This window comes from Acipenser ruthenus, chromosome 29 (genome assembly GCF_902713425.1).
Source record: "Acipenser ruthenus chromosome 29, fAciRut3.2 maternal haplotype, whole genome shotgun sequence".
NCBI classification, from domain to species: domain Eukaryota; kingdom Metazoa; phylum Chordata; class Actinopteri; order Acipenseriformes; family Acipenseridae; genus Acipenser; species Acipenser ruthenus.
Window position 1 is genome coordinate 18,687,699 of NC_081217.1, and position 20,883 is coordinate 18,708,581.

Genomic DNA, 20,883 nt, shown 5'->3' on the forward strand with positions numbered 1-20,883 from the left:
TAATAATAATAATAATAATAATAATAATAATACATTAGAGGATATCAAATCAAAATTAAAATTATTACAACATAACACACACAACAAACAAAAAGAATACTGTCTATATTTTTGCCAAATTCTAAGAATTTCACAAACCTAGTGTTTACATTTATTTCTGGTTTAGGTTAAAACTAATTATAGATTGGTTAAACACAAGTTCTTTCTGAGTTTCAAGCCTGAAGGAAACACAAGAATCAGCCTTGAATGTAATTTCCTGTTCAAGAAACTCTTGACTTGAGGCAGTCTCACGGAGAGTCTACGGCGAGAGAGAGAGACACGGGAGTGAGAAAGTAAGGACAAGAAGACAAGCTACTGATAAGATAACTCACCCAAGCAAAGTGAAGACGGAGGCAGACGAGACACGGTCATCGAACTAACACAATAAAACGAGGACTGTCATTCTTTCAGACAGAAGAATAGACTTGAACAAAAGTCCTCACAAGAACTTAAAGTGCAACTGCGCGAGTGAGAAAACAGAACAGTAAACTTTGAACAGAGTTACAAAACCTAGCAGTGTTGATTTTGAGGAGAAAAAAAGTTCAGAGAGTATTAACAAAACCCTACAAAAGTCTACTGCAGCAATTTCACAATCATAAGAGAAACAGAAGAAGGGAGGTTTAAATATAAAGTACAATACCAGGAGAGCACATAACGAAAAAAGAAAATAACTGTAACACGTAGAATGAAATTGGTACAATATCACTGAAGATTCCAACTGCATCAGGTACGTTTTCAATGTTTATTTTTATTTTTATTTTCCCAAACTTAAAAAAAAGTTTCAGCACGTCTAGCAGGTTTTGTAAGTTTGGAGAATGACATGTGTGGACTCGTTTGGAGAAGCCAAAATACTTCATGCTATACGAAAACGAATAATAAGACATTATTGTATTTGGTACTGTGAAAGCTTGCATGCTTTTTTTTTTTTTTTTTTTTTTTTTTCGTAATACCAACAAATTGTTACTTAGATGTTTTAGGTGAGGTGTAACCAGTGACGCCTTGAGAGTTTGTTTTCTTCTTTTGACAGTTCTCAGTGTTTTTATTTCGTTGTATTGCTTAAACTTACCCTGGAACAATCGAACTTATACTAACTTGGCAAGTACAGTACTTGCTTCTTCGTGAGTTGGTGTGAATGAATATTTAAGGATTAGGGTTTACTAACTTACTAGCGATATAAGAATAAGACAGCATGGTTGATGTTATTCATTTATGTACATTAAACATGAATTCTGTACATTCGATACAGGTCTGAAGAAATTAACTGCAAACGCACCTTTAGTTTATAGGCTACTGTCGCACAGCCTCAATTGGTGTCCCATTTCTGTATAGAGTATTGTCAGCTTTACTGGTCAATGTGTGTGTGGTACTGTAGGCTTATTAAGAGTCTGATCTACACTACATTCTAATAATAATAGAATTCCGTTTAGGGTTGAGCTGTAAATCGAGGATGGTTACATTTCAGCGTGGCTTTAATTAAAAAAAGAAGAAGAAAAGAAGGCTGGTGCAGGATAAAGGGTGAACTATGATTGCATTCCTGTCTGTCCCATTGTATTGCCTGATCTAGCTTCCTGACAGATGTCTCAGGTGAGAAGTGATCCTTCAAGCTTGCCTGATTCGTCCAATGAGGACCCCGGTGTGGTACCGAACAAAGCCAGGCCACAGTGTGCAGGTAAGGGGGTAGAAAACAAGAAACTGTCCCTGAGCGACCTCTATACAGCCATGTGATCCTCTATACAGCCATGTGATCCCTTGGGGATTGCTCTGGAACCCTTGTTTTGTTTAGGGTTCCATAAAGAACCGGAATACATTTTGTGATACTTAAGTTGGTCCTAGGATAACTACAAACCTCAAAGTTTGAGCTAATTGTATTGTCACTGACAAAGAAATGTGTAGGAACGTTTCTTACAGTATTAAGCATAGCAACTTACCAGGTTATCAGGCTGTTCAACATGACAAAAAGTACAGTCAGATGTTTTCTTTAACTTTGAGGATATTTTCCTACAGAGCAATAACGGTTTGAAAGTTTTGCTAACCCGTCAGTAGTACTCATGCATATGCCTTGCTGTGAGATCTGACAAGGAATAATTATCCCTCAACAAAAAGAAGGCAAGAAGCTCAAATCATTTCAAATGACAACGTTTCATTTTGCCACGTACAAATGCAATCGGCATTGAAATGTAAATTGTTTCCTAAAACACCCATAATCACGAAGCATGTGTTTTTCTTAAATGACAGCTATTATTACTATAAAAGGCTCGCTTTACTTTAAATAGACCTGTAATACAATAGGAATGGCGAGGAGATGTGATTATATAGCAAACACATAGAGAGATACTTTCATACACAGGGCCTGCTTTTCAAAACTTGGTAAGTGAATTTGAGGAAATGTACACACTTTTATCAATTTCAGAATGATCTGCTTTGCTTTAAATGTAATGATCTGTCTTACTCAGATAATGTTTCATGTACAAACATGTTCTGTGTTTTTTAATGGCATTTTACTCAGTGCCATTTACATCACCATTTTCACCCTAATACTTTAGTTTTTATTACCCCTATAGTACCCCATAGTGTAAAAAAAAAACAAGGTAAAAGCCTGGTAAAGCATAAGTAAGTATTGTGAAGCCCAGAGAGGTATGGTAAATCATGTTAACAAAACATGGTAAACTATGGTAAATGCATAGTATAATCATGGGAAAAAGCAAAGGAAAACTGCAAAATGACCCTGAAAACTGTTATAAGGGTATGCATAACTAGTGACATCTTCAAGTTTTTAAAAAGTACAAACTAGCGAGAGAGCAGTTTTGCTTCTAGTAAAATAAATGTAAGCACAGGTTAAAACTTCTTTCATCTTAGGTTAAAAAAAAGTAACGATGTCGATTATACTGGAGACTTTTCTTCACCCTTTTAAGCTGCCATTTCTGAAACTTGGACTGAAGTTTGGCAAAGCGAATGTGTGGCTATTCATAGAGGTAATGAAGAAGCGTCTAGGGATTATGCAAATCTATCAGCCAGTAGAGGTGAGTGCGAGACCGAGGGACTGGCCACCGAGGCATGCAGCCGATTCTACCTAAAACCCACTTAGCCATCGCACTAGCCTGCCATTGAGTACAAAGAGATTTACAAACAGCATACTTCTTACAGCCCTGCAGATATTGATATTGCCCTTTCAAAAGAGGTTAGGTGGAAGAGATTATCCAACGACTTGAGCTGCATAACTGTTCCTTTAGCTCAGGGGGTAAGAGGGTTTTGAAAGAGAAATTAAAGGGTTTTGTTTTTTTTATTTTCTGCTAACGAGGAGCTGTGATTCATCATAGCAGGTCATACAGTTCTGAATCATGCCACCCAGTGTTGGTATGTTATTGTTGCATCACAGTGTTCACTGTGTTCTGGGTGAGGTCTGCATATCACACCTCTGGTGCATAAATGCCTTCATAGATTGTTTTCAGCTTGAGATCATAAGTTCTATTAGAACAGCCTGTAGCAGCAGACACATCTCTTAGTATTAAAATACTACCCCAAGATAAACCCATACGCGAAGAGCCTGGCCAGGTTTGCTTAATGCTCACAGCTAATATGGTCATTTCAAAAAACGGTAATATACTTGCTCGTAATTGTAATCTCCTTCATCTTTTCATTTGTTGTTGGCTTAAAGCAATCAAGTAAAAAAAAATACATTAGTGGCTACAGTAAAAACAAGATACTGGGCTCAAACATTTCACCGCAATCATCTTGACCTGAACGGTCTACTTTCTAATATAAATACTTGAGCTGTTATCAGACTGAACAGTGTGCCTGTCATTGCATTGCAGTCCTTGTGCATTGACCAGTATGTTAATGCTTTATGAATGCATCCCTGATTCAATGGGATATGAAACCAGGTTCGTGCATCAGCCCGCTGTGCCATGTAGTCCCCCGGATGTACTGCTGAATGTACATTTGCATTTGCAAAAAACAACTTTTTCAATTACTGCACATCATCCAGTTTAAAGACGGTTCTTTTATTGTAGTCGTGGCAGTGGTGGCATGTATTGTATAGTGTGTATCTTACACCCCAGGCACTTTTACTGTTTTGTTGATAGCAGGCTCCCCAGCTGAAACTGAAAGCATTTTAGATGAATTCAGCTGTGAAGATGTAATCATCTTGCCTATTGATAGTGCTGTTGCAGAGGATTTAATCAGGCGCACGGCTTTGAAAATGGCTTTGTTGCTAGCTGCTGTTATCTGCAGCCTATTGTTTTTGACTGTGCATGGTTTAATGGCATCATGGGAATACCTCTCATAGACTCTCAATGCATTGCACATGCATATCATTAGTGTTATGGTTTATCTTATGATTTCATTCTCAGCAACAAATAAATACTTCTTAGTTTAGCAGACAAACATTTAGACAGGAATATATTTTCCAACAACATTGATAAGTAGATGAGAAATGTTTAAACATGAGAAAAATGCATAATCACTGGATTTTTCCAAGAAGGGAATTTTAAGAGAAAAAAAAACATTTTTGTATAAATATTTAATTTTTTTAATTGCTACAGCTATGTAAACAGCATGGGTTTGGGGTTTCAATTAGCCTACAGAATTCTTTATAAAATAATCTTCAGAGAATCTGGAGAAGTTCCAGAATACTGCATTGAACCTATTATGAATGTCTTGTTTTCAGTTTGTATCAATTACATGTGAGATTATAGCCTTATTGTTTTAACGTTATTAACGTACTTGAGTTACATCCAAGGGGTGGCTTGATTGCATATTATTGTGAATTACAATTACACCCGTGGGGTCGTCACAGAGACTGTTTTAGTTATTCAACCTGTACGATTCATATTGTTAAATTTGTACCCACAGATATTAATTACAGTGCAAGACACTTTTCTCACTGTACAAACGAACCGCTCTTTCTATGTGTGATGCCTGTGGTGCACTCCACACTACAGTAAAGCCTTGATTATCTGAATGCTTCTGTTATCCAAATAGCCCCTAGGTAACCTGTTTTGTTGTGAGCTTTGATAATCTGCCCTGTTGTCATTGAATCACTGGTATTTATAGAACAGTCCTGTATTGTATGTTATATATTTACAGTTAAAGGAGATATATTTTTAGGAGGTTGATAATAGAGGTTTTACTACAATAATGTTTGTGACCTTAGACTACACTAGTCCTTTTAAAACCGATATTACTTACTATCATTAAACTGAAAATGTTGTGCTGGAGATTTCACTGGTTCCAATTTCTTGGTTCTGGACAAACAACAATGGCAAAAAAAACAAAAAACATTTGCAGTTTACAATGTTAAATTTAATTGTTGATTAAAAAAATATGCAGGCCGTCATTGCATGCTAAAAGACCTCCTAAATATGCAAATCAAGGCTCTCATAATAACAATTTATGACTGTCTTAATTACGCAATTAGGGCTATGTCCTGTAAACTTTCTAATGAAGGCTCAGTGAGTTCTAAGGTCATTACTAGTGCAGATTTACCGTTTTAGAGATTCCGTTTTTTTCCAAAGTTTTAAAGATGTAATTTTATTCTCTAGCATTAAAATTAATGAAACTAAATAAATAAAAAAAAAGCTCTGGAGATCTGATATCTTTCATTTTAGCTTTGTTGTCTTTACAAACAGTTCATAACAATTCATAATTGCGCTGCAACTTTGAGCCTCTTTGACAGCTGGCAAAAGCCACGATGCCACTGGCGTATGAAATACAATGACTGCCCTTTTAAAAATATATATGATATGGTGACACCGCAGGGCCACCCACCTGGGCGCAGAGTGAGGAATGCAGTGCCCTCAATGGCTTTGGGTCTTTGTTATTACAGCTGAAGTGATCGCTCCACACGCCATGGCGCTGGTATCCTCACCCATTGCGTCACGAGAGAGTCAGCTGGCATTGTTATCTCAGCTGAGGATGCCCACAGAACTGGGAATTCAAACCTGCTATCCTCGCCACTGTGTGCACAGATGGCATAGGTTTATTATTATACACTGTTACAGGTTTATAAAAAATCAGGTTTCAATCAGTAGTTTCTATTAAATACTTTACAAAATGATACGCTAAAATATAAAAAGCATCCTATAAATGCCATCCATCCAACCAAACATACATACATACATACAGTTGCAGACAAAAGTATTTGGGCAGTTAAAAAACAATTAGAAAAACCACAAAGAAAGTGATTTCTATAATTTCTAATTGTTCTATTGAAATACATAAATAAAAGTAGAGATTCAGCTTTATAATTAAACAGCAAATGATTACATAGCATGCAAAAAATGATAAATAACATGCAAAAACTCATTTCATACTTTGACAAAAGTATTTGGGCAATCACCATATTTCGTATGAACCCATTCGTTGCAAATTATTCACAATTATATGATTGAAAACCAACACCAAATGATAATTATAGAATAAATAAATACATAATCATCAAGTGCTGAAAAATAAGTTGGAAATTTGGGATTAAATAAAGCAACAAAAATGGTTAATACTACAGCAATGATCTCAAAATGGCAGTGATACAACTAAACGAAAAAGGAGAAACTACCAGAGAAATAGCAGAAAGACTCGGTTTACCGAAAATAACTGTGTGGGCTATTATTGACAAACACAGGAGAACAGGAACTACTGCAAATAGCTCCAGGTGTTGAAGACCAAGAAAGATTTCTGCAAAATCTAGAGGAAGAATCATTCCAGCAGCCTGGCAAAATCCCCAGATTACTGCAAAAGATTTGACACGAGAATTGAGAGAAGATGGTCAAGAAATTCACAAGCGAACAATTCAATGATACCTTAACAAGATGAATGTCCACGGGCGAAAACCAAAATGCAAACCTTTGTTAAAAACAACACACAAAAGAAAGTGAGTTTTCTATTGAATACTTGAAAAAGCCTGATGATTTCTTCAACCAAATTTTATGGTCAGATGAATCCAAAATATTTTTTTCACCAAGAAAGCAACAATATGTTTGGAGGAAGAATTTCTGAAAAAAAGGGAGATTACAGTTATGGACTGGACTGAGATCCCCAGACTTGAATCCCATCGAGATGTTGTGGATTGACTTGAAGGCTACTGTTTGAAAAAGGAAACCAAAGTCGATTGCAGAACTCAAAGCGCTATGTGTTGAAAAATGGGCAAAAATATCTCTGGAAAGATGCCAGGAACTGGTTTCAAAATACAAAAAAAGACTGCAAGCTGTAAAGGATGCAAAGGGTGTGCACACAAAATAGTAATGTAAGGGTGCCCAAATATTTTTGTCAAAGTATGACATTAGTTTTTGCATGTTATTTTTCATTTTAAGCATTTGTTAAGTAATAATCTGTTGTTTTATTATAAAGCTGAATCTGTAGAAATTATAGAAATCAATTTATTTGTGGTTTTTCTAAAAAAAAATGTTAACTGCCCAAATACTTTTGTCTGTGTTCATACATACATACATTTTTATTTATCCTAATGTGCTGAAACTTGGTACAGACAATCTTTAGCACACAAGGGTATCAGAAAGTCATATTTCTGTACTTATGCATGAGTTCTGGTGACTGATTCAGGCTTTGCTCAAATAAAGGCTATTTCGTTTTTTGGTACATCAATGACGATACTTTGGACGGACATTAAGTTATAGTGACCAGGTTTTGGTGCTTGTACTTACAGTAACTTGTTAAAGTCCATTGTGAAAGGAACATTAAGGTTCTGGTTGTTGTATGATGAATGCATGTCTATGCGCAGTGTGTGTGTGTCTTACTAAAACAACTAAAACTGCTTAATGTCACTCAGAACATTGCTGCTTTTTAGAATGTAAAAGTTCCAGTTATATTTTACCTGCCACCAAGTACTTACAGCACTGGTATTAACCCCAGTCTGAGAAACTGACTTACAGTGTGACTGATATAAGGCTGGTATTTGCAATGTAGAATATCTGCCACGAATGGCGAGATGTTATCTTGGCAGGGAGTTGAAACCCTCCCCTCCTCTTTAAAATCCAGGGTGCAGTCATGCCAAGCCCTCGAAAATCCTCTGAAATTATATCCACCTCGCTGAAACTCCTGCTGGGATTTAGACAGAGCTGGCAGTGAAACAGTGATTTACACTTTTGTTAAATCAGAAGTGCATCTGAAGCATTTCTGAAGCTGATTCACTTCTGCACATTGAACAAGTGTACTGTTCCCTTTTTTATCCCCTCACTTTATTCTAAGTTTGAAAGGCTGGGAAGATCCCAAACACACAACACAGCACATTACTCCCCCCTGTTAACCAGTGAATTATATAATATAACCCAGACGCATACCTTTACTTATGTGATGTGATTAAAATTTCTCTTTGAGAGTGTCTGTGTCTGTGATGTGGGGCTGGATTCATAAAGCATTAGCGTGGTAATGTACATGCAAAGAACTGATAGCCTGCAATATCTTTTAGTAGTTTATTCTTTTTTGCATGGGCCAAGACTCCGTTACAGGTACTTTTCATGTAATATAACACAATACAATTTGTCTTTCCCTTCCATAAACCCAAGTTTGTTCAGTGAGGCATCCCTCCAGGGTGTGTCCTAGTTTTCTCTTGTGCCTAGAGTGCTCCTGCGATGGAACTCAGCAGTACTACCTGGAACATCTTCTTGAGTTCATAACACCAGTCGTCCTGTGTCTCACGACAGCACCTTCAGCTTTGGAATACAGTTTTAACCAAACTGCAGACACACCCAGTTCCTGCAATTTTTAGTCTTCAATCTTCATCTAAAAATTGCGTTTTGCAATTATGCAATGGACACAGATTGACTCCACATGCTGTGTTCTGTTTCCCTGTTTGCCAACAAGAACGAATTGCGGCGAAATACAGAATGTGTCAGCAATGTATACAATGTGTTAATTAAACAGACCCAAATGGGTGGATTGCTGGCCTTTACCCTGAATAAAGTCTTGAGCAATTCTTCCGTTCCTCTAAATCTGTACAATGCGGTAAACAAGGTGTTGCATCTGAGAGACTCACAGGAGACATATCTGCATGTTAATGTGGCAAGAGAAGTGTCAAACCTATACGTTTGACAAATACAATTCAGTGTATACATTTTTACAGCCTACTTCCCAAGATAAATACAAGACTCCTAGCTATTCCTTGGTTCTCTAGTTTATGCAGCAGTGTGAAAGCTGACTCTGGCACCAGATGTGCAGTTAACACCAGAAAAAACATGCTTTCAGATTTACTGGACCTTAATTACAACCCCAATACCTGCAGGAGACCCACTCCTTACAGCAGCAAGTTAAAAGGATTGCATTGCACTTAAAAAGACTGCGTGCGGAGGGAAGCAATGTCTGACAGTCATTCCTGCAGGCTAGACAGACAGACAGACTTGTTCTGTTACAAACAGATTCATTCGTTAGAACAGAAAACTGGGGGAGGTGACTTCTCTCCAGTACTAACATTAGGTAAGCCAAACCTCGACACTCATTAATATTGGCAAACCAATAACCTAATAACATTCATCATGCATTGTACTATAAGAAGCTATGTCAAGTAGACATACGTTTTGGCTAGTGCTTCTTCACAGTACCCTGAAGAAGGCACTTCCCAAAACTCTGACATTGGAGGTCGCACCTCAATTGAGGGTGGCTCCTGCAGGTCCAGAAGGTGAGATCCTGGGCCAAATAGTTTGATCATCCCATACTATTGTTTGATCATCCCATATCAATTCAGCACTTCAATCTTTGAATAGGCAGTGATGATGTGGATTTAGAAAACCCTGCTGTATTTGGTCTGCCCATCAATAGATAGATCAAGTGTCCCACATATGCTAGCACTCATGAGTAGGACTGAAGCCCTGACCACCTTTTTGGGCAACGCCACCTTCTTTATTCTCTTTCCAGGTCTGGCCTCTCTGAAAGCTTCAATGCAATTTTGTTTTACATTAGGAGATGCTGTGTTTATCACAGAGTAAATAAACTACAGCTGTGTTTAATCGGGCTGAAATGAAACCCTAGCTTGGAGCCTGCTCTGAGGTTAGAACCTGAAGTTTTGATGTAAAAAACATGCCACTCTGATGTGGGGATGGCAGCTTCTGTAATTACCAGCACATAACGTTACTGTTTGGCATCAGAAATGTTGTTCAGCAGGCAGGGACCCTATTGTTTGGTAGGCTAGACTTACAGAAACGATTTGGTTTCTCACATTACTAAAATGGATTGGATCCAAGGCACCTCTGAAGTGTTCAGCTGTAGTGGAAGTGCATTAACACACACTTTATGGGGCAGAATGGCATTTTTAAAGACAGGTGACCATACACACACCGTTTGTTTGTCCATGACTTGCATGAAAATATATAATTGAGTCCTTGCCCTTTACAGATAATAACCATTTCATTCCAGTTATGTGGGCGAAACGGCGTACCAGCTCTGAGTTTACATTTAAAGATGCCCTAACCAAGAGGGTACGGTATTTTGTCATGATGTTCAGGTGATTCGGAGCAAAATATCATATTAGTTATTAATTGATGACACAAAGAGACAGAAATGTAGTGGTTTGGTTTTACTCTGGAAACATTTTAGTTTAGTATTTATAGTACTGGGACAAATATCGGAATATTTAAACAAACACTGCTTGAAACGTATTTCATGTAAAAAAAAAAAAAGTTCATATTCGTTCACATAACAGAATTTATGAATGAGTTTATCAAAAAGATATCATGCAATGCACAGCAATGTAATAGCTACTGTGTTCCATGGGTATAATGGCTTTAGATGGGACCTGTTAATTATCCTTCAAGCATTGACTTTATTTGTTTTAACCCACCCCCAGAGGAAGACGAGAAAGCTGCACAAACAGACAATCAAGAAACTCACAAAGTTGTAGAGAATGGAAACAATAATAATAATCTTCTAGACGCTGGGACTCCAGACCAAACTGTAACATGTGAGTATGTTATTATTACTACATTATCAGTACTAGTATTACAGAAAGTGTGCTCCTATATAAAGTATGCATGGCTGTTTATCCTACACATAAGCCCATGTACCCTTACCAAACATCATACTAGGATCAAGTAGCATGCAAGACCATAAATGCAAGTTTAAAGCTAGAACTGTGCAATGATGTCACAAGGATATAGAAGGATTTCACGCAAGCCTTGCAAGAAGGGTTATGAAAGATAAATGGATCACTCAATTCCGCAAGCTTTGCATTAAAAAAAGGCTGCATATATATAATCTGCAGCCTTTGTTAAATGCAAAGCCATAATACTTGCACAGTTCATACTTTAAACTTGTATTATTCTCATTTTAAACTTGCATTTTACGGTCATGCATGCCTTGCTTGATCCAAGCATAATTCTTGCGTTCAGGTCTGGTATGTTTGTATTTTGTCAGTGTTTCAACATTCCTAAAGCGTTTCATCAGACAGTTGTTAAGGATCACAATTTGTTTGTGCAAGTTTAAAATTGTGGGATAAAAAGCTACAGAAATTTTATATCAAGGATTTCAGAAGAACCGGTCAAGACTGGGTCAAACCAAACAGCCGGCAGAGCCAGTGACCATGACTCAGAGCCTGGAGATTCAGGCTTGGATCCCAGCTCGGCCACTGACTCACTCACTGTGTGACCTTGAGCAGGTCACACCCATCCATACAATCTGGAAGCAGGACCCCCCCATGAAAAACAACATGCTGCATCTGAAGGGCTGTCCCTGGTAAACCTCTTCTCAAACGAATACAGAAGAGAAGTATGTGAGATACAGAGATTTCTTATTTTTTTTTTAGCAAAAGCTCTTTATTTTTGTCGCTTTAGTGTTAATAAAAGGTGCTGGATTGCAGCTGTTAGATATTATTGATCCATAACTTGTAACACTCAATCATAAGCTATAAGAAAGTATTAAAAAATAAACGTAAAAGGAAAAAAAAATATACAGACAATTGCTCAAGGTGCTTTTTGCTAGTACTAAATGTAAATTCTTAATTTATCAACCTAGAAGCTACAATGTCTATATCAGCTCTACAGCCTCTCTCTTAGCAAGTGACAATCCTTGGCCGCATGAGATATTTTGCCTTTGTTTTGAGTTGATTTTAAAGTTACTGAGTCTGCGAGAGGAATTCTCTTTGCGTTCAATTTACACTTCTAATCTGAAGATGTGTGCACCATATGTGGACCAGTACAGCTATTCACATGTAGCCAAGAGTATATCCAGACGTTAAGATTATGAGATGAGTTCATCAGCTTCAGCAGTGCCCGACTGCATGGTGACGCAACTTCACGGCTTGTATAATGCTGATGCCGTTCTCCTATCCCACAGTCATTGCTTGCCTACACATTGCAGGCTTCCTTGTTTTATAAGTCCTGAATGTTGTAACGCTAAGTACAGCTGGCTTATGGGATTCGTATGATGAGTGACTAGCTGCCGTTTCTGTTCAGTTTTCAACGGTGTCAAAACTTCACAGCACCATTGAGTCATGAGTTTATGAACCAGGAGTGCAAAGCCCTGCCTGAACCACATTTTTATAAGCATTGTACACTTAATAGAAATGCACAGGATCTTGTATCTGGACAACAATCAGGAAAAATAATAACAAAACAAAAATCAGACCTGCCAATAATTAAACAGGTGGATAATTAAACAGGTGGATTAAAATGATGTCAATGTCATCTTATTGAGCTTAATGCATACTTGAAGAAATGTATAGCCGCAAATAATGTAGCTTTTTAAAAATATTGCTGAGTGCATACTAGCCCACAGCTTTTGAAACCAAAACATTTATAAGATTTTAATGAGGCCATTTGGCGTGCGTTTTTCTATCCCAGTTAATTCACTGACTCACTAACTGTGTGACATGCAGATCAGTGGGTGGAGCACAGTGGGAACTGAAAGTATGTTGGGTATAAAAGGCTAACTCCAAATCAAAGGTAGTGTGTACAGTGTTACTCCATTCCAGCACAGGCCCCAGTCTTTTATGCCAAAGCGAATATGTATGTTATATTCTTTCAGCTTTAAAATCAAAGGCAATATTCAGGCTTTTTTTTTTTTAGTACTTAAACCTGCTTTCTGGAGGGTTATGTTTTTTTCATTACTATTTGTAGTAACCATTATCTCATAAGGGGGGTCTTATGTTGTTCAATATAGAACAGTATTGACCAAGAGGCATTACAGCATCTTCCTAAAAATTACGTCACGTCTGATTTGCGCTCTTCTGGGCCGACTGTGTCTGTTCAAAGGCCATAAAAAACAAGCATCATTGCATCAAAGTGTTTACTGAATAGTGTGTTTATACAAGGCCCTTTTCATCTAACAGCATGTGACAATTTATTAGGGATTGTCAGAGATTTAAAAAACAGAACTCCCAACTTGTCTGGCAACCTCATATCATACTCTTTTAAACCCGAGAAAATGGCTTTTGCTACTTTTTTGTAGATAACAGCCAACTGCTCTTGGTCTTATATATGCCACAGTCCGTCAGGTGGCATGTCACACTGTTCAGCTCCTTTGTGTAACATTGCCTCATGCTGTTTCTACTTTGCTTCCAAATAAAGTGTCCAGGAAGCCAAGACTGTAAACTACTGCACTAAAGCACATTAGCAGTTTGCAGAAGGTTATGATTTTTCACTTAACAATAGCCTCAGCTGGATTTAAATCCCTGGAGTGAAAAACGTCTCTTCATTATTCCACTGACCCACTCTCAATCAGCCTGAAGGAATGCTTCATTTCATTTTTTTTGCGCTTCTTGGTATTTAAGAGAACATTTATTCAATCTTCACCGGGCTTAAAGCTTCATTCCTGACATCTTTCATTCATTAATTATCGCACTTCAGAAAAGGACCTGTCATGGGAAATAAACTTCTTAAAAAAAAAAAAAAAAAAAAAACATCCTTGAATTACCAGTCTGTAATTTTCTGATTAGAGTTTTCATCACTTCAGATTGTCATTGAAATGAGGTTCGTTAGGGATTAGGGGGTATTCGGTTGCTGAGACACATCCAGACCTCTCATTAACAGCTCAGGTCTGGGCGGTATGAAAAAAAACCCAGTCTTGTGGAGAGGAATGTTACTGTTAAGAAAGTGTTGCAATGCTGAGCTTTCCAAATAAATCTCTACAACTCAATATCAGAAGCTTCCTCCTTCCACCACCAACCCCGAAAAACAGATTTATATCGAAGTACTGCCAAGTGTTGTTGGGCCATCTTCCGGAACAATTTAGTGAAAAAAAGAACGAAAGAAAGTGGGAGTGGTTAGCAACATGACTCACCCTCATCCTCGTCCCACGACTACACTTTGGACTCTAGGGCTGTGCATTCAAGAGAGGCATGAATAGACCATGTTAATGTGCTCAAAGCTCCCTGACTTCAAAAGCATGGCATTTACTGGTATATTTTCAGCATGTTTCAGTCATAAGCACATACAACTTCTACTCCAGCACCCATAAAGGAAACAGAAAAGAGGCTGCAATTATTAACTTGACATATAGATACAGACCCTTGACTCCCATAATGACGACTTTATCCTTGCAGCTTTAAATAACTAACTAATCCTACCGCTATACATTAACAAGATAAACGTCTGAAACAGAGAAGTTGCATTGCAGGTTTAGTGGAATCATTCCCTGGGTGTCTTGGTCATTTGCAGACTGCATTGTCTAGAAAATTGCTTTTATCTTTCTTCAATCTGATTAAGCATGAATAATCAGGGATTAAGTTCAACACTTCAAACATCCGACTAGAAGCTGCAGTCAGGTGCTTTATTCTTCCCATTTCTCTCCTATAAAATGCTGCACAGATTTCGGGAAACTGGGTTAAATGCTTCTTGAAGTATAAAAGCATCTTTCTTGCACAACAGGATCCGGCTCCTTGGAGTATGACTAAGGCTCTGGCCTTTGATGCCTGGGGGGTAGAGTATTTGTTTGTGTTGTTGTCTGCCGCAGACTCCCTGTGGAGAAACCCTTAACTGTTCTGAAGCACAAGTCTGTCTGCCAGATGCCCTGGAGACTGAAGCTTACTCCTGGCTTGTTTTCTGCTGAAACATGGAGGAGAAATAAAGCCTTTTTTTGTTCCCCAGCTGGGTTGAGAAAGTGAATTAACTCTCTTGGTACCGCTGTGGTGTGGGGTTAGGACAACATGGGCCAGAGAAAGACCTGTCCCTGGTCTGGGTGATGTCATCAGGTCTGGGTGATGTCATCATTAAAATAGGTGCACATGATGTACTCGTATTGTTTATTTCTAGTTTCTTTCTCATAACCTCACCTGCTATCCGTCAGTCTGACAAACTCAGAAAAAAAGTAAGCACCTGTGCAAATTCAGAGAGCAGTCGGTTATGACATTCATATACGTGGGTTAGGAAAAGTACAAATGATTCAACAAGAGATTTTTTATACATTATCTAGAAAAGATTTTAGAATTGGACACTGAGGTGAAGACGTTGTTAAGAAGCATTCAGAGTTGATATTTAATTTTGAAATACTGTTATTAAATATGCTGTATAAAATATGTAAATATACAACCCCCACCTCATAAAAAATGTCCTGTTTTTCCTATCTGCACGTCTTCTGAGTTCAGAAGTAATTCATTTTTAATGCAGCCTTGTTAATTCATGTGGATTCAATTACCCATATTCATTCCATGCTCCTTTCTAACAAATGATGTTTATCACACGCATTAGGCATTCAGTTGGAATTCGTTATACATTTGTGGCTATTATTTTAAAGTGTTACCATATTTTCTATACCCAACGTGGACCTGCCACTGGCCAGGCATCATACACAGATCTCTATCTGACTTCAGCACAGTACGTGTTTGTTGATAATACAATTACAGAATACATTAGCTGCTGCCACTGGACAGCAAAAAGGATGTTTATTTTGATCTGGATCCATCCCTAATTTGACAGGAGTGCTCTTCAGTTACTTCATACAGTATTTCTCCCGAGTTTCCTTCCTCTTTTTTTTTTACACTAAATCATGTAAAACTGAATAAAATGACAGCGAGGCATTTCCCCTTGGAGCCCCAGTCATGTCACAGTGCTGCACTTTAAAATGAAATGGAAACAGGTCCTTCCTTCCTCGAGTATTCTTCATATGGGGATGACAGAGAGGAATATTTAATGTGAAATACAACCTTTTTAAAATGGATTGCTAAACTAAATCATTCCAGCCATTTGTTGGATTTGATATGCTTTCACTGGCGATAGATAAATGGTATGGCTTGCAGTCTGAAAAGTTTGGTGATGCACTAGGGTGAAGGTGCAGATGCCAAGGCACCTTCAGTGGGTTATTATAATAAATATGTGTCTCTTCTGCTGTAGTCTGGGTTGATTAGGTATTCCAGGGCATGGAATATTGCTTCAGGCAGGTATCTAATGGGGCAAGGATCCCTCTGTCCATTAAGTGAAATCCCAGATAAAAGAACAGATCAAGGAAGACATATACCACAAGGTGATTCTCAATTTAAATGTCCCTGTGTGGTTTTGACCTGCCCAGCTAGTCAGGTTAGATGAATTGTTCTTTAACTTCCTCAGTAGGGTTCTTGTTTGGTAAAAGATGGGTTATGGAATTCTGCTCTTATAAAATGTGGTCTTTTTTAATGGTTTGTTAGGTTTCAGCACACTTCTACAATGAGTTAAAACAATTAAAAAGAAAAGTGATCTTAAGAATACAGCATGGTTACAGTGTCCCATTCATTGCAAATTAAAAGGGGACGTGACTTTTTAGCCACACTATCTGAATCTCTATCTCGTAGCTTTGAAATTCCCAAGAATGATACGGTATAAGTCCCAGAGCAAGCAGCTGTGAGGCAAACGCTCCAAGTTTCTGACTCAAAATCAAAGTGACGTGTTTTGAAGTTGACAGTTTTGAAAGCAGTTTGGTAAATATTTTAGACTTTGTATGAAGGTCAAACAAATAGTTTGGACTAAATGAAAAAACTTCCTACTGTTTAGTTAGATTTTATTTTTTTCATTTTGGCTTCATGTCTAATTAGTATGTCTTGTGTGCAGGAATAAAATATACTGAACTTTGCAATCAGATGCCAAAATCAACTTCTCGTACTAGTTTATATTTACAAAGGAACACTAGTACTTCTGTAGGCAATGAAGCCACAGAGCTGCTGTGTCTATACTTGAGAGCTTGACCTCTCCGACGGCGTCGAATCAGCTGCCTCCTCCTGTCCTTCCGCGGGGTACCAGATCCAGAGAGAATTAAAACAAACAAGACTGGCTTCTATTTTACTCTTTTCAGAGTCCAGTCCTGTATATTTTAAACATGTTTTTACTCCAAATAAGTATTAGCACATTTTTTGTTGAAAGAAAAAACAAAACAATTTTAAAACTAATAAGAAACATATTATTTTTATTAGCTACACCACGGAAGACAACCAAGGGTATTGGTATTTATAAAAAAAAAAAAAAAAGACCAGAAAATGAAAAAGGGGGGGTTGGTGTCTTCGTCGTCTATAGTACGTCAAAGACAAATGGTTAATGGATATTAGGTTTGAGCCACATGCACAAGAGCTATGAAAAGGGGAGTAAAAGCAGAGAGATAAAGGGGAGGGGGCTGGGAGAGTCATCTGCAAGTGTGCAGGCAGATTCAGCTGTGCAGTGTAATGGTCCAGACATGAAAAGTCGAAGCAGTTCAGTGTTGCGCCCTGTGGAAGCAGTTACTGTAAACACATGGTTTCTCATTAATACGCCATCCCTGCTGAATTCTAAAAGCTGTTTCCCAGAACGTTTTACTTAATAAGAGTAAATCTAGCCATTGTTTTAAAAGATCTGCCCCCTCGCACCACCTTCCCCTGCTAGAACAGGATATAACCTTCAGCGATTCAAAGAGGTCACCCAGACAAGAAGACAGCAAGGCTTGGAAGGGGCCCCCTGTTCAGGGGAGGCATGAGTTCTACAATCGAGCGGAAGGAGGTGTTCAGAACTTGACACATTTGACATAGAAATGTGTCGTAGTATTTGGTTTCACGTTAAAAAGCTGTTTATTCCTAATGGGATGCACACACTTCTACGATGAAAATGTGTTTTAATCTGGTCTTCTTTTACCTTTGGCCAGATTCCCACATCATAGAAGCTATGTGATGATGGGCAACATTAAAGAGTTCCTCAGACAGACAGGCAAAGAGACTGAATTACAGCAACAGCCCACTACAGAAACTACTGTATCTACTATAACTTTCCATTGCTTCAAATTGACATGTTTTGTTTAAAGCCCATATAACTGGTAGCAAAGCAAATTCCTTTGCATTCTGTCAGCTTGTGTTGACAGACACTCAGGCGAGCTTCGAAAGGTCAAAGCGTTAACAGATCTTGGTTGCTTTTCTTTTCCTAGGTCAACCTCAAGCACATCCTACGCCGTGTAACACAGCACTGGAAAGCCCGTCGGAAAACGAGGCCTTCTTGCAGAACGGGATGAAGAACCTTGCCCGGAAGAATGGTGTGAAGAATGGGAGTGTCAGCGCCGGCCAGACCCCCAGGATCGTCTCACAGGGGGGCTCTCAGAAAACGCACCAGAAGCTGCAGTCCAAAAGTTCAATCAGCAGCCAGAACAGCAAGAAAAGCAGGAGCAGCTCCAAGTCTGCAACGTCTCAGATCCCTACGGAGTCACAGGATGGTACGGGAGCATGCCCAGGCTGTCTAATGAATCTCTCACAGGGCAGGCAGAAGGCTTTGTGGGGGTCCTAAAACCCCACAGTGAAATATCATCCTGGGGGGAAAAGAAAACAAACATGACATGTGTTTATTGACCAGCAGGTGGCTAAGACTGACATCAAACACAATTTAAACAGGGACAGATCTAAGGACCGCAGCTTTTAAAATAATTTTATTTAGATTAAATAAACATAGGCTGCGTTTAAATCCGCAATTGTTAATGAAACATTTCGTTCAATAAAAGTTATTGCATATTTCCTGGTTAATTAAGCTTTTATTAAAAATGCAGTCTTGTAAATATGTCCATAATATTCCATAACACGCATGCGTTTTAAGGTAAAACTAATGAGAAACTAAGTCAATTATACAAAATCAAGTACAAGAAACTCACTGTCGATAAAACCGAAAGGCTTGTCTGCTTGACGTAGTTTCTTCTAAGTTCTACCTTAGTATAGTAAACGCCTGTCTCCTGTCTCCCCCAGACTGCTGTGTCCACTGTATCCTGGCCTGCCTGTTCTGTGAGTTCCTCACGCTGTGCAATGTCATGCTTGACTGTGCTACTTGTGGGTCCTGCTCCTCAGACGACTCGTGCTTCTGCTGCTGCTGTGTGTCGGAGGAGTGTGGCGACTGCGACCTGCCCTGCGACATGGACTGCGGTATCATTGACGCCTGCTGTGAGTCGGCAGACTGCCTGGAGATCTGCATGGAGTGCTGTGGGCTCTGCTTCTCCTCGTGAAGAGCAGGCAGATCACTGCACTGGGACCACAGCATGAGCTGCTGATTAGGAGAGCTCTCAAATGGAATGCTGCCTCAAATACAGTATGACGTGTGTATACACAGTATGTACATGTTAGGGTATATGTTGTGGTATACGATTCATGCAGAATGACCCTCCTCATGTACCTGCAGGAAAGGGCCCACTCTAATATTAATTCATATTGACAAAAGCTAAATATATGACGTGGGTATTTTGCATATGTGCATATTGGTGTTCCGCATGGGCTTAGTGGCGATTCTAGTACAGGTGCGTTTTTGTACCTGCACACAGACTTATTTTCTTAAATTTCATTTTGTTTTATTCTTTAAAAGAAAAACTTAAAAATGCTGCAATAATTGTTTGATGTAGTAGTCAACCAATCTTTCAAGACTGGAACAAGTTAAACCTTAAAAAACAAATGCATAGATGTTTGTGGTTTTTTTATATCAAGTAAAAGGATGTTTGACCGTCCTGAATACAAATATATTCAAATTATTGGTTGAGAATGAGTGGAGGAAAGTTCTCTTGAATTGTTGTCAAGTAGACGTTGGTCTTATCTTGTCATTCCTTGGCTTAACTTTTAAATGATACTGCAAGATAACGAATCGTTTCAGTGTATTGCATATGGGTTTACCCAAAACCGGTCAACCTTGTTGTGGGGAGTTATTCATCTTTCCCAGACCTAGTCTGTAGTGCTCAATAACTTACTGTAAACCATGGCTTAACCTTGCTTAAGTATTGCTTCAATAAAGCACAGTAAGCCTTATTATCGTGCACGGCACAGTGGTACTGTAGGTGTGTTACAGCAGAACTACTGCATGCTTTTTCCATTGATCATCCATGACTCATCATAGCTGTTTTAATAGGGTATTTATTTACAACCAATATGAGTCATTTGGGTTCAGGGTTAGCTTGGTCTTTTATGATGTGACTTCAGCAGCCACAGAGGCATAAAGTGTTTTATTTGGGAAACAACTTTGTGAATAGGGTACATTGATAGCAATGTAGGTATGCTCAACTGTGTTTATTATTATTATTATTATTATTATTATTATTATTAGTAGTAGTAGTAGTATTATTAGTATTATTATTATTATTATTATTATTATTATTATTATTATTATTCATAATAATAATAACATTTTTAGAATATATATCCATGCAAAATGGTTTAAATTAGCAGAACATTGCTTCTAACAAAAGCCTCCATATAATATACTACTACTACCACTACAATTAATAATAATAATAATAATAATAATAATAATAATAATAATAATAATAATAATAATAATAATAATAATACATATTCTTTATAGGAGTCTAACAATAATTATGATCAAGGACCACACATGTTACAAGAAAACAGAATGATTGAATTTGTTATTAACAGAGTATATGTATGTTATCATTTTGCTACTAAAATGCAATGCCAATGTGCATGTGTATTTAATGAAATGTGTTCTGATTATATTGTTA

At 38.0% G+C, this 20,883-nt stretch overlaps 1 protein-coding gene across 1 annotated transcript; it reads left to right on the forward strand.

The window, feature by feature from the left end:
• The first annotated feature begins 261 nt into the window (after nucleotides 1-261).
• LOC117965974 (myoD family inhibitor-like) lies at nucleotides 262-19,899 on the forward strand. Its single transcript, XM_034911146.2, has 5 exons — nucleotides 262-766; nucleotides 1,604-1,708; nucleotides 10,829-10,942; nucleotides 18,328-18,609; nucleotides 19,130-19,899. Exons 2-5 carry the CDS (start codon nucleotides 1,615-1,617, stop codon nucleotides 19,381-19,383), a joined length of 744 nt encoding a protein of 247 aa, XP_034767037.2. The 5' UTR covers nucleotides 262-766; nucleotides 1,604-1,614; the 3' UTR covers nucleotides 19,384-19,899.
• Nucleotides 19,900-20,883: the final 984 nt, after the last annotated feature.